This window comes from Epinephelus fuscoguttatus, linkage group LG19 (assembly GCF_011397635.1).
Source record: "Epinephelus fuscoguttatus linkage group LG19, E.fuscoguttatus.final_Chr_v1".
Taxonomy (NCBI): Eukaryota; Metazoa; Chordata; class Actinopteri; order Perciformes; family Serranidae; genus Epinephelus; species Epinephelus fuscoguttatus.
In genome coordinates this window covers 29,022,640-29,038,434 of record NC_064770.1, presented here as the reverse complement: position 1 = coordinate 29,038,434, position 15,795 = coordinate 29,022,640, and the positions used below count along the sequence as shown (strand labels likewise).

Here is a 15,795-nt window from a genome sequence, read left to right as displayed (position 1 = left end):
TATTTCCACTGTAAAGTTGGGCATTTTAACATGGGAGTCTATTGGGACTGACTCTGTTTTGGGGCCAGCCTCAAGAAGCCATCCAGTAAATTTCCATATCTGGCACGTCCACATGGGCTTCATTTTTCAACCTCAGGGGTTGCCGCTTGGCTTTTACCACCGTATACTTTGTAAGCTTGATGTCAACTGTGTATTCAGCCCTCTGTTAATGTAGCGTTACAATAGCTACCTAGCTAAAGTTAATTTCAAGATGTTGTCGCCATAGAAACAAAACCCACACGTGGCATGTCATTAAGAAGAAGCGCTGGAATGAAGTGCTCCCCAGGGCCTTGTGACTGCTTTTCTAGTGAAGAAAAGCGTCATGTGGAAACAGGCCCTTGTCTTGCCATTCAAATACTAGTATTCATATTTCCCAATTAATGTCCCTTTGTAATATTCCCAATAGCTCGTAGAAAGCTCCAGTATATGCTGATGATACTATATTCTCCACCAACTGTTGGAAGTCTTCTTTTGCTGCCTTTAAATTCAATTCATTGTTTTTTTTAACATGACTTTATTTAAGGCCTAATGTTAAGAAATACACCACCAAGAGAACATATGCTGTGAATTATGAATCCAGTACTTTAGAAGGTACATATAAGAACAAAACTAGTTGCTGCTCTTGTTAATTCTGGTATTTCTGGTTGCAAAACAGCAGCAAATCCCCCATTTTCTCACATCCCTTCAGTTGTAGTATTATCCTCTTTTCTCTCCCAGGAGTTGAAACGCTCTGCTCCTGATGTCTCACGCTCGGCACTCCCTCGTTACCTTGGGCTAAAATCCCTCGAGTGCAGAGATGTTGAGGCCTCCGCTATTGTGAGTCTGATCCTGACACATTCTCACAGAAGTCGGTGTATGGAAACACATTTAGATAATAAATAATGATCATTGGTAAAGTAATAGATAACATTTGTGGAGTACCCTAGTATTTCTTTGACACATAAGATGCTTTGCTTCTTCTTTAGCCTGACCTGCTCAACTTTAGGAAAGGATGGATAATGCGGCAGGATGCATCTGGACAGGTGAATTGGCCAATACAATGTCACTTAAAATTTTAGGAACAGTGGCATGATTACAGGTCTGACAAGCTAATAATCTCGTCCTGCTCTACTTATAGTGGCAGAAACACTGGTGTGTCCTGACTGACCAAATCCTGAGGTTCTACAAAGATTCAATAGCTGAGGAGGTGTGCTTGTTTCTGCATTATTCTGCTTCATTAAATTAAAAAATGAATGTAATTTTACAGCTCATATGTCTGTTCATATGGAGATTGATCCTATAGCAAACTTAAAAAGAAATTCATGACACTTTACTCAACATTAACTGTGAGTGAATGTCTGAATGCAGGTTTATGTTACAGACATATTTGCCCTAAGCTGTCTTGTTCCCTGATTGTTCATTTCAGGCAGCTGATGTGGAGGGTGAGATAAACTTGTCCACATGTTTTGACATCAAAGACTACCCAGCTCAGAAGAACTGTGGTTTTCAAATTCATGTGAGTTCAATACTTGCTCAAATTAACAGTGAAATAAATGAGTAATGCACATAAAAGCACATATATCATCATAATTGTCCTGTTTTTTTTTTTATTAATTATGGTGACGATTTCATTGTATCCACACATTCATGGCTTGATGAATATTTAGAGCAATTCAAAATCAACTTATTTAGCTGCTACAGAGGCAGGTACGCTAAATAGTATGTGGCAGTGTCTTCCAGCAGTTGATGATGGTTGATGCTAGAAAAGAATGGATCAGCAGCTCATTTGTGATGATGCTCATTCAGACTTTTCGACTCATTGTGCAGAGACTGTTTGGTGAGATGTTTCTTTTGAGGCATTTAGGCATGGACCTAGTATGGAGAAACTTTGTGAACACACATTGCACTTATACCAAGGTTGATTTTGGTTTGTGTTCCTCAAATGTTTATGTTGTTAAATATCTGGAGTGCAGATCCTTTATTTTTGATGAAACTTTTAGTATTCTCTGCAAACTCCACTTCCTGTGTTTCCTGCCCTTCGTTTTGTGAATTGTTTATTTCTCTGCACCCTTGCAATCTTAGCTGGACTTCATTTGATCTGAAGGCAAATATGCTTACTTACTGTAACATTGTTTCATTGAGGTTTTGTAAATCTAAGTCCAGTTCTTTTCTGGTGTCAGATGTAAACTACATTGTTGTCTTTGACCTGCTCTCACGTTGTTTTGTAGGGAGAAGTTGAAGGAATAGTTGAAGCAACAGTTTCAAAAGTTGAAATTAATTCATTCATCTTCTAACCGCTTCAGGGTACACCCTGGACAGGTTGCCAGACTATCGCAGGGCTGACACATAGAGACAAACAACCATTCACGCTCACATTCACACCTATGGACAATTTAGAGTTACCAGTTAACCTAGTCCCCAGTCTGCATGTCTTTGGACTGTGGGAGGAAGCCGGAGTGCCCGGAGAGAACCCACGCTGACACGGGGAGAACATGCAAACTCCGCACAGAAGGGCTCCCCCGCCCGGGATCGAACTGGCAACCCTCTTGCTGTGAGGCGAGAGTGCTAACCACCACACCACCGTGCTGCCCAAAAGTTGAAATTAACTTTCTTTAAAAAAAAGATAGGAGAAACCAAAATAATTCTGAACTACAGAAACTCTTGAATACAGTATGTGATATTTGTCTGGATCTGAATGCCATTGCAATTACCTGATACAAAATGACCAATATTCCTGCTTTCCTGTTATGTAGTATTTTGTATTGTGCTGTTTTCTTATTGTATGTACCAATAACAATCAATCTAAATCTGCTACAGTCTATGCACATCTAATTCTTCTTTACAGCCTATTGTACTACATTTGTAAAACAGTTTCACAACACACATTTATATCACTAACCACAAAACATATTTTCTTAAAGGGACAGTTCACCCCCAAATCAAAAATTACATATTTTCCGTCTTACCTGTAGTGCTATTTATGAATCTGGATTATTTTGGGGTGAGTTGCCAAGTGTTGGAGATACTGGTTGTAGAGATGTCTGCCTTCTGAAAATTCTGCCTTTTAAATATAATTGAACTAGATGGCACTCAGCTTGTGGTGCTCTAAGCACTGAAAAAGACATTCGAACCTAATGTCTCTTTCCAGTAATCATGACCTGGTCATATCTGGAGACATCTCTACACCTGATATCTCAAACACTCTGCAACTCACACCCAAAACAGTCTGGATTGATAAAAACAACTATAGGTGTAAGGAAAAATATGGGGTTTTTCGTTTTGGGGTGAATTGTCCCTTTAAGAAAATTAATTTTGTATGCTTGACCATCAGAGAGAAAATCAAGGTAATCCAACATTTTAGATAAACTGACAAGATGTTACTACAGGATACATAAATATGACTAGAAACCATTTCTTAAAGCCAGCACATCCACCACATTCCCCTTTAAGGTGTTATATTTATGTTTCCACAGACCAGAGATGGCGTGTACACACTCTGTGCTATGACCTCTGGGATGAGACGCAACTGGGTCCAGGCAGTGTTGAAGAATGTGAGGCCCAGTCCTCCACCTGACATCACAAAGTAAATAAAGTTGTCCTTAGTGCTGCAACCTTGGTGTCAATTAGCAGTTTACATCTTGAAGTACCTCTACTCGTCACAAGCAGTGTTATGGCTGTTATTAGATTAAAATACATTTCTCAATATGTTTTGTTGTCATTCCTTACAGCTCCCTTTCAGAGCAGAAGAGTCAACAGAAATCGCAGCATACAGACTCACAGTCAGCTGAGGGTCTGGAGAAAGCTGAACGCTCAAACACCTTTTTTCAAGAGCACAAAACCAGTGTCAGAGGATGTGCAGAGGAAACACATCAGCAGCAGAAAATGCAGGAGCCTAAACTGCAGCCAGAGACAGAGCAGAGTTCTGCTGATGGAAGCTCTGCAACGTCCACAATCTCCTCCTCTCATCAGTCCTCCCCCGTCTCACCCTCCATCTCCTCTGCTCCGACTCCCATTAGTCGTCCACAGCAGGTAGAGGAGGGTGAAGGTGCTTCCTGTCTTCCTGTTGCAACCACACAGACTGGTGAGTTGATGAACAAACTGAGACAAAAAAAATGTCACCATCACAGAGGTTTTTAATAGTAAGTGAAATTTTAAAATTTCTGGAGCAAACTGAAATGTTATGTAAATTCTCACTTTATAGATAGCTGAAGTACCTCTCTTTCTGGTGTCCCCCATTGGACCTTATTTTGGAAAAAATATGTGCGATGGTCAACAGCAAGTGGCAAATAACTTTTTGATACTTTATGAATTATGCTATAAATTACACATACGGTTTTGTCAATTTAAATGACAATTTTGCAAGTCAAGAAAGCTGCAGTTTGTCTTAGGTTTGTCATAGTACCATTTAATTTTTGTGACCACCAACACCAGCTAGCTAACTAACTATGTAACTTAGCCACAGTATGTTCCATTGCCAAATGTAGCGTTATCTTACCTGGTGTGTTTTTTCCAATGACTCCTGATCTTTTTAACAGCCATGAAGCGAATGATAGAGCAAGATCCATTGCTCATGTACAATGCTAGTGTTAAATTCATTTCTTTGTTCTGTGCACCAGGTGTGACAGATGCATCATCATGCGTAGAAGGAGCTGGAAATGACAGCTCTACTTCCACAACAATGCTGTCGAATGTTGAGTGTTTCAATGAATTTTCAAATACACAGAGTGAAACTGAGCAAACTAAAACCACACCTCAGAGCGATAATATCACCTGTGAGTGCAACAAGGAGGCAGAAAAATTGCACTGTGAGCAGCAAACTGGACAACTTGTCAAAGAGGTAAGATTATGTTTGAGTATGTGCATGTAATTCTGCCATAAGGTCGATTACCTCAAGAAAAAAACACTTGTATTTGAATACCTGTTTAGTGTAACAATTTCATTACTACTTCTCTGCAGCTGGAACAAACACAGAGAGAACTATCTCGACTCCAGCAGCTAAACAGGAATCTGCAGGATGAGCTCAAACAAGAGAGAGAAAGTCATTCATGGGAAACGGTTCATCCACAGGTAAACACAGAAGACATTCAGACATTTAGATATTCACCAGTTTAAGTCATTTTTCAGGCAATGCCCTGTAAAAACAAGTTCCATGTACACTGTAATTAATGTACACAGAGAAAAAAGTGTATCCATATTCTGTGATATAATATCAGTATGCATGGCAGAGTTTTTCCTAATTAAAGCTCATTGTTGTCCCATAGAATGATCCTCCCTCAAACTCATGTTCGGACCATGCATTGGCTTTACAGCGTCTGCAGAAGATAAACCAAGACCTCCGCTTTGAGCTGGAGGCTCAAAAGAGGGGCCAGGAGGAAGCCAGGGAAGTTGAACTACGGCGAAGAGTAGATCTCCTGGCTCAACAAGCACAGTTGCTGGTCACGGGTGATGCCACAGCACTCGCACAAGCCCATCTAGAGCAAGACCGTCGGTGGTTTCATGAGCAGCAGATAGAGTGGGAGCGCTGCATGGCCTCTCTGAAGTCCCAGCTGAGTGCCAGCGAGGAGCAGAGGAGGGAGGCCGCGTCACGGTTCACACAGCTGCAGCAGGAGTTGCAGAGTTACCACAGTCTCCAACAGGAGGCTGATCGCTTACACAAACACCTCCAAGAGGTCACAACTCAACTTCATGCTAATGAGGAAGCGCAGGCTCAAAAAGAGGCTCGTCTGCAGAAGCACCTCACGCTCCTTCAAGAAAGTCAGGACAGAGAACGGAAGAGCTTGGCTGCCAGCCTGGCACAGGCAGAGCAACACTCACAAGACCTTCAGCAGAGACTGGATCGGGCTGAACAGCAGGTGGAGAGCCTAAATAAGACCCAGGCCTGGACCAGAGATATTGAGGAAGCTCAACGGCAGCTTCAAGAGGAGCTGGCGTGCACAATATCTGCTGTGGAAAAACTTCAAGAGGAAAGAGAGCAGCTTGACCGTCGCTGTCAGGAGCTGCAGAACCAGTTATGTGAGGCAGATGGGGAGGTGAACAGGCTGCAAAGTCGTTTGAAAACAGATGAGACACACTATTACAATCTCGAGCACTCATATGAGAGAGTTAGTGAGGAACTGCAGGTGGCCTTAGGGAAGGTGCAGCAAATGGAGACTGAAACACAGGACATGCGAGAAGGCTACGAGAGACTCCTGGACAGGAAGGAGCAAGAGCTGATTGAGGTTTTGCTGAAGATGGAAGTCTTAGGTAACAGTTTGGAGGAGACAGAAGTGAGGCTGAACAACGTATTGAGAAGTTGCATCTGTGCATCTTCTAAGCTGAGGGATGGATCCTCAGGGCCAAAGGCAGGAGACCAATTGTCTAACAGCTCAAATGCAGTTGAACATGCAGGAGATGACCCAGAAAGATTTATGTCTGTGATCCATACGCTTGAAACAAAGCTTTATGCAACAGAAGAGAAGCTAAGGGATATCATGCAAAGACTGGAGGAGCACCATAGCCACATCAGCTGCCAGGACCCCCACCTTTGCTCCCAGCTCACTCGGAGCAGAGCCACTGCTCAGCACCTCAGTCTGATGCTTCACAGTCAGGCCAAGCAGAGCCAGCACTTTGCCCAGGAGACAGAGAACCGCTGCAGGATGTTGGTCGGTAGGTTTCAGGTCGCACTGAATATCGTGCAAGCCTGCAGAGAGAGGCTGCAAGCTAAGCCCATTAATATTACAGACTTTGAGAGGCAACTGGCCACCGTTGCTGCGTGCCTTCAGCAAGGAGAGAAAGATGCAGAGAAACAGCAGCGTGAATCACACAACGCCAGCAAAGGAGAGAACAAGATCCTCAACGATGAGGTATTAGCTGGAGCTGAGAGCAACACTAGTGCTGAGAGTAAACTCACTAATACTGTACACTCAGAGGACAACATTGGAAGTGTTGGGAGGTGTTTAATGAGGGAAGTATTTGTTGTAGAAAAAATGGTGTCTGTCCTTCAGAGTCAACCTGGGCAACTGTTCTTAGCACCAAGAGAGGATGAGGGGGGTTTGGCACACAGGTACAAGAGCATAATCTCCCAAAGAATAGCCTTAAAAACAGAAAAAAGGACTCAGTCTGGAAGAGCAGAATGTGATAACAATGGGTCTTTAGAGAGTGTCATCAGTAGAGTCTGTGCTGAAGCAGAGCTTATTTATAGGGCCTTAAAGTTTCAGCAGCAGTATGAGAGCATGACTCAAGTAAATAATCAGGACATGGAGGATCAAAGGAAGAGTTTGGCAGACATCAACCCCCCAGAGTTGGCTCCTTATAAGGAGCAGGTGGGACAGGGCAGAAGTTTAGAGGGAGCTGCAAAACCAGTTGAAAAGGATGAATCTGAAGTCCAAAAGGTCGAGGCAGAGAAGGCACCAGAGTGGTTAGAGAGACTTGTATCCCGGCTGCAAAAAAGGGCTGAATTCTTACGCCAACTCTGCCAAGAGATTTCTAATGACAATGGAGCAGAGTTCAGTGTGGATGATAACTGGGAAAATGCCTCTGCAGCTGATTTAAACTGGATGCAGGAGCAGGCAAAGTTCATTTATTTGTCAGACAGGCTGCACTCGGATTTACAGCAGCAGCAAAGCGAGGTGTTAAAGGACAAACTGCAAGCTTTGTGCAAAGAGCAGGATATCACTTTGAAGGATGAGCAGGCGGCTTTCAATCATACTTTATGTCAGCTTCAGGAGGACAACAGTGCTTTAAGAGAGGAGCTGGAGTGTGCTGAGCAAAAGATAATATCTGCAGAGACTGGAAACCAGAGACTCCTGGAAGACATAAGGAAAATCGAGGATTATCATGAGGAGCGGATAAAAAAACTGGAGACAGAGTTTCAGGAGAAGATAAGGGAGCTACAACAGATACATGAAGAAGAGATGAAACACTTGCATGGTTACTATACCAAGTCTTCCAAAGAGAAACAGAGCAAAACCCACACAGAGGCATCTGCTTTCAGTGATCATACCTCCTCCCTACCAGACCAGACTGTGATGGAGAGGAAAACAATGCTGGAAGGTAGAGCAGTAGCCATGAGAGGGGAATACCAGAAAGATCTAGAAAAACTTGAGGTAACAAAACCTTATTTCTTTATCAGATACTTGGTTTATTTAAAGGTCCAGTGTGTAGGATTTAGGGGGATATATTGGCAGAAATGAAATGTAGTATAATACATATGTTTTCTTTTTCATTGTGTTTTTGTTACCTCAGAATGACACATTTTAAGTACGTAGTTATTGATTTTGAGTGGAAACATTTTTATAATTCTATAACAGGTATCCTGTGATCAGAGTTTCACTGCTATGGAGGAAATGCACAGGCAGCTGATAGGTGACTTACAACAGCAGCATCAGACAGAGGTGGCAACACTGCTGAAGGAGAAAGACAAGCTGCTGCAGGAAGAGACAGCTGCCACAGTGGCAGGTAAACCTCTTTCAGCAAGAGATCATACAAACAATAAAAGCACTGCAGCCCTGTTAAGTCAATAAAAACTCTTTGACGTATTTATTTTTTGTTATGGGGATTTTTTTTAGAAGTTGTAATGTGTTAAAATTGATACAAGTTGTCACATCTTTCTACAGCCATTGTAGCGATGAGGAGAGCCCATAAACAGGAGCTAGAGAAAAGCCGACAGTCTCAGCACATCAAGGAGAGCGCTGACATCACAAAACTGCAAATCGAATATGAGTGAGTGACCACTGGTCCCTTAACTGCATTTGTTTTTTGAAAAGGCTGCTACTGACAGACAGCTGTATACATGCCACTCTGTTACTGCAGCATTTATTGCATGGTTGTTGTAATGGATTATATTCTGACCTTATACAGTAAACTGGTTTCTCAATATATTGTACATGGTATGAGGTGAGTGTAGAATTTTGGCAGGAGTGACAGTAGATTTTTTTTTTCATTTATTCGTGTCTTATTCAAGATAGATTTAAAATATACACTCACATTGTACTTGTATTTACAAACCATGCATAGGATACTGGGATTTTCCTGGTATAGTCACGGCTCACATGTCAGTCTACTGAAGGATCAAAACTGAAGCATCTTAGAGACAGTTCACCCCAAAATCAAAAATTCGCATTTACCTCTTACCTGTAGCACTAGTTATCAGTCTAGATTGTTTTGGTGTGAGTTGCAGAGTGTTGGAGATATCGGCCATTGAGATGTCTGCCTTCTCTCAAATATCATGAAACTAGATGGCACTAAGTGAGTGGTGTTCAAAGCAGTAACAAACTCAACAGCTATGTCTTTTTCCAGAAATCGTGACCCGGTTACTTAAAATAATCCACAGACATTGTTTTGAGCAGTTTCATTTAGGAACTGTTTTCTTTCTACCACCAACTTATCACCGTACAGAAGGAAGCGTGCATCTACTCATGGACGAGAGGCTCATGCTCATGACAGACTTAAACATTAATGGCCTCCTCCTCAGCTGACCTGTAACGTTACCTTAGTGGTGCTAGGTGGGCCAGCAGTAGATGCACACTTCCTTCTGCATGGTGATACAGTTGGTAGGTGTATTCCTTAGAGAGAAAATAGTTCCTACATGAAACTGCTCAAAACAAGGCCTATTGATTATCTTAAGGATTTATATTGTAGAGAAGGCAGACATCTCTATGGCCAATATCTCCAACACTTTGCACAGTGCAAAGGAAAAAAAACTGTTTGGGAGATACACTTGACAGCAGTGTCAATCTTCCTATTTTTCTACCAGCTGTGCAATCACTATCCACTGGACCTGTGTCTGGGAGCTTTTCCCCCCCAATTCCTCTTGCTATTAATAGTATTTTAACTAAATATCTATCTCAAACTCTGCTCACGTTATTGCACACCATCATGCCCTTGCTTTACCACTGCAGGAAGGAGCTCCAGTTGATGCATAAGGAGCTCGAGGCGTTGTCGGTGCAGCACACTCAAAAATGCCTGGAAAACTCTCAGCTGAGCCAGGAGCTGCACGATGAGAGGCAGTCCTTGATGCAGTACCAAAAAGAAAACCAGGAGCTCAAAAACAAGCAGGTATTAACATTTTGTTTGCACATAGGTAGCCAAGTTTTCTTCACATGTATTAAGTTTACATAGAGCCACATCTCAATAGCATAAACAATGTATGTGTATTTCTAAAGACATTTATAAAAACGTATCTTCTTACCCTTTGTCCCCTGTCATCCCTTCAAGAGAGAAACAGATGAGATGTCTCAGCTACATTTCTCACTAAATGGGAAACAGTCGCATGTTGCTCCTCAAGTGAACGACTTCTATGAGATGGAGGTGAGTGTCCAGAAAACAGAGAGTTTAACCTTTATCTTTGTCAAACCAAAGCACAAAGTAGTGATGGTGCCAATGTATTTAACTGGCAACAAGAGTTTTTATTTGTTTGTTATGGTCGAAGTGGTTCACATATATTTGTGTTTTTCAGAAAAATTGACCTGTAGCTTGAGTTACTGTTCTGTCAATTTGTTCAGTATTTATTTCTATGATTAATCCAGTTTTATTTAGAGTAATGATAACACATAGTAACTGTTTGCACACATAATCCTGTCTTCTTTACTATACCTCATGTGTAAATTACTGAAGAACTGTAACATGTATTTTACCATATTTTATTGATGTACTTTATATTTCAGGTGATTCTACGGGCGAGGGAGGCCGAAATGCAGTTTCTCAGGCAGGAAGCTCGTTCTCTCAGAGAGGATCTGAAGATTGCTCGAATGGTACTGAAATCTCTTTTAAATTCTAATATTTTAATCATGCTAGATTACAAGATTATAGGGGTGTTGCAATATACCGATAGTGATGATAACCGTGGTATTTACAGATGAACTCTATTACTAACTCTATTAGGCACTGGTTTTGCTTTTGCTCCTTGAAAACACTTCTTATCTTGTATATTTGTATATTTGCCAGAGAGTTATTGCTCTAAAACTGGGCCCAGTGAGTGACTGTGACCCAGGGAAACCACTGGTTGTTCTGGTTGTGAACATTTAATTGTGGTTACTGTACTTACTGTAATCTGAAGCATTCTCTGACACAAGAACTTCCTTCGGGTTCTATTGAATTGAATTGAATTGAATTAAATTAAATTTCGTTATGATGTAAATTATACACATACTGTATAATGATGCTGTGTAAATGATCCACCTTCTTCTTTCTTTTCATTCTCATGTTGTCTCCTTCCCTGATCAGCATTTGTTTGCCTTTTGACATCTGTTAATTGCTCTTTTGGTACGCTTTTGTACAGTTATGGTTACATACTTTCTCTCCACCTCCTTACACTGGTGTTTTGAGTTTAATTTATTTGCCAAAAAAGAGGAAAAAATACACAATAAACAAAGTCAATGATGACTTTGACTTATAACATTGTTTTTTTTCACCAGTTTTTCTACAGATATCGCAATAATATTGTTAACGTGAACTCTTACTCTGATAATCTTAACAGAGTAATTTACATTCATACTTGGAAAACATGACTAATTTTACTGAAATTAGTGGATGAATGTAAGTTAAACATAACAACAAATTATCAGCAAACATCTCCTTCCATCTAACCTTTAAGACTGAGGCATATTAAAACAATGTGCTGAAGTTAAAGTGATAAAGGCAGTTGCTTGAAATTATACCAATGATTTATCACATACTGTATCTAAAAGATGCAACTGTAAAGTATCAAATTCAAACATGTTGTTTCTGTGCCCTGACAACCTGAAAATATTATTATTGTTCATATGAAAACCTATAAGGCAATCTGTGATTTCATATTGACGCATGTGTGCGTGTGTATGTCTATATTCAGGACAAAATATACGCCCAGAACAAGCTCAAGGCTCTCTATGCGAACAGCCAGGATGAACCCCATCATGATCTCAACAAACTCTGTGAAGATGTCAAGTTTGCCACTTGGTCTCCAGGCAGAGATGCCTCAGGGCCGAGCCTCAGTGAGAAACTTTTTACTTTTGCTAAAAATGTTATGGTAACTTATGACAGCTCTACTCACACACACATTTAAGTCTGAGAAATGGGTTTATTTATTCTATTGTCAAGAGTAAGATGAGAAGATTGATAGCACTCTTGCATTGGTTCTGTAAATATGAAGCCAGCAGCTGATTAGCTTAGCTTAGAATAAAGACTGTAACAAAACAGAAATAGCAGCAACAAATGAACTTACCAGCACTTCCATCAATCTCCTCAACTAACTCAAGAGAGTGAATACATGTATGTCCCAAAATGTAGAACTGCTCCCTTAATTTCCTCTCTCTGTGTCCATCTCAGAAGACAGTGTGACAAACACGGGTAATGCGGCTTTTCTGAAGAAAACAGAGAAATCATCCCTCACACATCAGATCAGAGGAGTGAGATCAAAGGTAAAATATGCTGCTGCATTGTCCGATTTTGTTAATTGATGAGTTCAAAGTGTTCCCCTCATATTAACCATTTTCAGACATGTGTACTGGAGTCACATGACTTGGACTCAACTTTAGACTCGACTTGACAAAATCAAAAAAGACTTGCAACTCGGCTTGGACTTTAAAACCAATGACTTATGACTTTACTTGGACTTGAGCCTTTTGACTTAAAAATACTTGATACCTTCCTCCAAGCCCAAAGATTAAAAAGAAAATGTTATTTATTGAAAAGTGTGCCACAAATCAATTAATTTTCCTTTATTTCTTGAATCAGCTAATATTAACATTCATGTTTTAATTTTATTTTGACATAAAATGTTAAACATGCAACAACATACAGTATGAGTTTAAAGAATTAACAACAAGAAAGGACAGAAACCAACAAAATTCATTCTGTTGCATTTAATAGTATGATATGCTATGAAAGTACATTGTCAGCACTACTTTTTTTTACAGTCAAGTTTTTAGTTGCACTAACTACAGATTAAGAACTTTAACTTTTTCTTTTATCTGTTATTTCTTCTGTTTGTGTGTGTGTTTGACTTACAGAGTTTAAAAGAAGGCCTCTCTATCCAGGAAAGAATGAAGCTTTTTGAGTCATTCTAATCCAAACAAGATGAGAAGAATTTCAGAGTAAAACTGCTGTTAAACGGAAGATGTATCTCTTCTTTGTTGTTACGACCCATGTGTTATATTTTATGTAATTATTTTTTACCTTGTAAAAAGTTGGTTTGTTGTTGACATGCTATGTACTTTGGAATGTGTGTGAGAGGTAGAAATGAGCGTCAGTATACCACTAGAGGGAGCAACAAGCACTGGCTTTTCTAGATAAACATTTCTAAAAGTTAACTGTTATTCATTACACAGCAATTACAAAAATAAATTATATTTATATTTTGTTCCTCAGTACAATGTACAGTTTAACTTATAGACATATTATCTGTGTTTTCATTAAAATGACTCTGTGTTGCATCAGTTGTATAAAAACTGTCATTAACATGTTGTACCACTAGATGTAGCATAATACAACATATGCTCTCACATCAGAGGTGATGTTGGTGAACCTGTATCTGTTCTTTTGTTGTTTTATGACCAAAAATATTTCAGCTGCATAATGAAGTAATAGCAAGAACTTTAGGAAGGCCACTCTTTTTATCGATATATGAAAATATTAGGGTTAGTGTGTGAATATTTTGTATTCTGGCATTATTCAGTTATGTTAATTCAGACAATAAAATGCATGTCTGTTCACCAAAACACATTGTTTATGTTTCCCTCACCAGTAACTGATTTTAGAAGCCCATTGTAAGTACATAACTGTGTTGTTAGGTATGTAAATGCTGTAAAGATTATCCGAGAGGGAAATTTGGTCTTTATTATGGGATGTACACATCAGCCACAACATTAAAGCTACTAACAGGTGAAGTGAATAACATTGATTATCTTGTCAAAATTCACTGTTCTGCTGGGAAACCTTGGGCCCTGGCATTCATGTGGATGCCACCCACCCATACACTGATGCAGACCAAGTACACTTCCTCATGGCAGCAGCACTCCCTGATGGCAGTGGCCATCCCTTTCCCACCTTGCACCTCACAGGACTTGAAGGATCTGCTGCCAGCGCCCTGGTGCCAGACACCAGGATGCTTCCAGAGGTCTTGTGTTTATGACTTGACAAGTCAAAACCAAATCCGATTGAAGTCTGATCCAAGGAGGCCCCGCTATGGACCAGACTTGACTCTTGTGCACTGGTATGTCCCATTGATGCTGGATCAGATGGGATCTGGGGAATTTGGAAGCCAGGTCAACACCCTGAGCTCCTTTTCACGTACCCCGAACCCTAAGCAGTTTTTGTGGTATAACATGGCATGGGTGGTGGGGGGGCACTGCCATCAGGGAGTGCCGTTGCTACAAGGGGGTGTGGTTGGTCTGCAACAGTGTTTGGGTAAGTGGTGCGTATCTAGATGGCATCCACATGAATGCCAGGACCTGAGGTTTCCCAGTAGAGCATTGCATAGTAACAAACTGATTAATGTTATTCACTTCACCCGTCAGTGGTTTTAATGTTGTAGCTGATCGGTGTAAATATGAGAGAGAAAGTCTCTGATATGTTTGGAAGAGAAATTATGGACTACTAAAACTAAAGAACTGTGTCAAGATTTAAAATAATAAGGTCATGGAGCCCATATGGAGTTTCAGGTCACATATATGTTGATAAAGTAGAATGGGTAGGAACATAATAACCACACAGTGTGAGGTCTGGATGGCTTGTCAACAAAAAAACTGAGCTACTATATAGCTCTGCTTTTGTCAACACCCAGTGACAGTGCGTGACACAGTATGAACCTGAGCTCTCAGGAGCCCAGCTGCAAATGAGGAGGCTGGTGCAGGAAAACACTGATGTCCGCTGTAGAGGGACTTCACATAGTACACTACCTCATTAGTGGAGCATCATCTGCACAGAGCCTGCACGTGGTGATAACACACTTCAGCAGACCAGACGTCATGCAGGAGGAGAGGAGTCAGAGGGGTCTCTGGTTTCATTTCAAAGCAAAGAGATCCCAAACATTTTGCAATCATGTCTAAATGTTAATGACCATGAACCATTAACATGAAATATGTTTCAGGTTGCCCCAGTTAACCCCTAACATGTAATATGTGAAAGCCTAGAATTATCTACAGTGTTAGATGGAGAGCTTTTATGAGCGTGTTGTCTTACTTTACTATAATTTAGCCTGTCCAGCTTCATTCCATGGAAAACAGATTCTTAAAAGGACATTTCACACATTTTTTTTTACCTTTTACCTGTAGTGCTATTTATCAGTCTAAATTGTTTTGGTGTGAGTTGCTCAGTGTCTGCGATATTGGCCGTAGAGATGTCAGCCTTCTCTTCAATATTATGGACCGAGATGGCACTTAGCTTATGAGCGGTTTCATGTAGAAAAACTATTTTCTTTCTACCAAACTAAATGCACCACGCATGGACGAGAGGCTCATGCTTGTGACAGTGTGAGATATAAACATCAATGGCATCCTCCTTGGCTGAGCTGTAATGTTAGCTAGCTCAGTGGTGCTAGGTGAGTAGCAGTAGGTGCATGCACCCCTCTGCACAATGATAGGGTTAGTGGGTGTAGGTTGGTAGAAAGAAAATAGTTCCTACATGAAACTGCTCACTAAGGGTCTGTGGATTATCTTGAGTAACCAGGTCATGATCTCTAGAAACATTGCTGTTGTGTTTTTTTAAAATTTACTTTTTTGGCCATTATTTTCAACACTCAGCTAAACTAAACACAACTCACATTTAAGTAATCGAGACAAAAAAACAGCACTACAGGTAAGAGGAAAAATATGTATTTGG

The 15,795-nt window shown here is 40.6% G+C and overlaps 1 protein-coding gene across 1 annotated transcript; it reads left to right on the top strand.

Annotated features, from left to right (window-relative positions):
• The first annotated feature begins 609 nt into the window (after window positions 1–609).
• LOC125879662 (myosin heavy chain, muscle-like) lies at window positions 610–13,601 on the top strand. Its single transcript, XM_049561632.1, has 18 exons — window positions 610–618; window positions 757–855; window positions 1,005–1,061; window positions 1,157–1,225; window positions 1,445–1,534; window positions 3,492–3,601; window positions 3,747–4,099; window positions 4,635–4,855; window positions 4,975–5,085; window positions 5,280–8,102; window positions 8,307–8,454; window positions 8,613–8,718; window positions 9,897–10,053; window positions 10,213–10,305; window positions 10,662–10,748; window positions 11,828–11,969; window positions 12,304–12,395; window positions 12,987–13,601. The coding sequence occupies exons 1-18, from the start codon at window positions 610–612 to the stop codon at window positions 13,041–13,043; spliced, it is 4,824 nt and encodes a 1,607-aa protein (XP_049417589.1). The 3' UTR covers window positions 13,044–13,601.
• Window positions 13,602–15,795: the final 2,194 nt, after the last annotated feature.

Excerpts from the sequence above, each read along its gene's own strand:
- LOC125879662 (XM_049561632.1), top strand. Across the intron at positions 8,719-9,896 it reads AAACTGCAAATCGAATATGA|GAAGGAGCTCCAGTTGATGC; the intron begins GTGAGTGACCAC and ends TTACCACTGCAG. Across the intron at positions 11,970-12,303 it reads TGCCTCAGGGCCGAGCCTCA|AAGACAGTGTGACAAACACG; the intron begins GTGAGAAACTTT and ends TGTCCATCTCAG.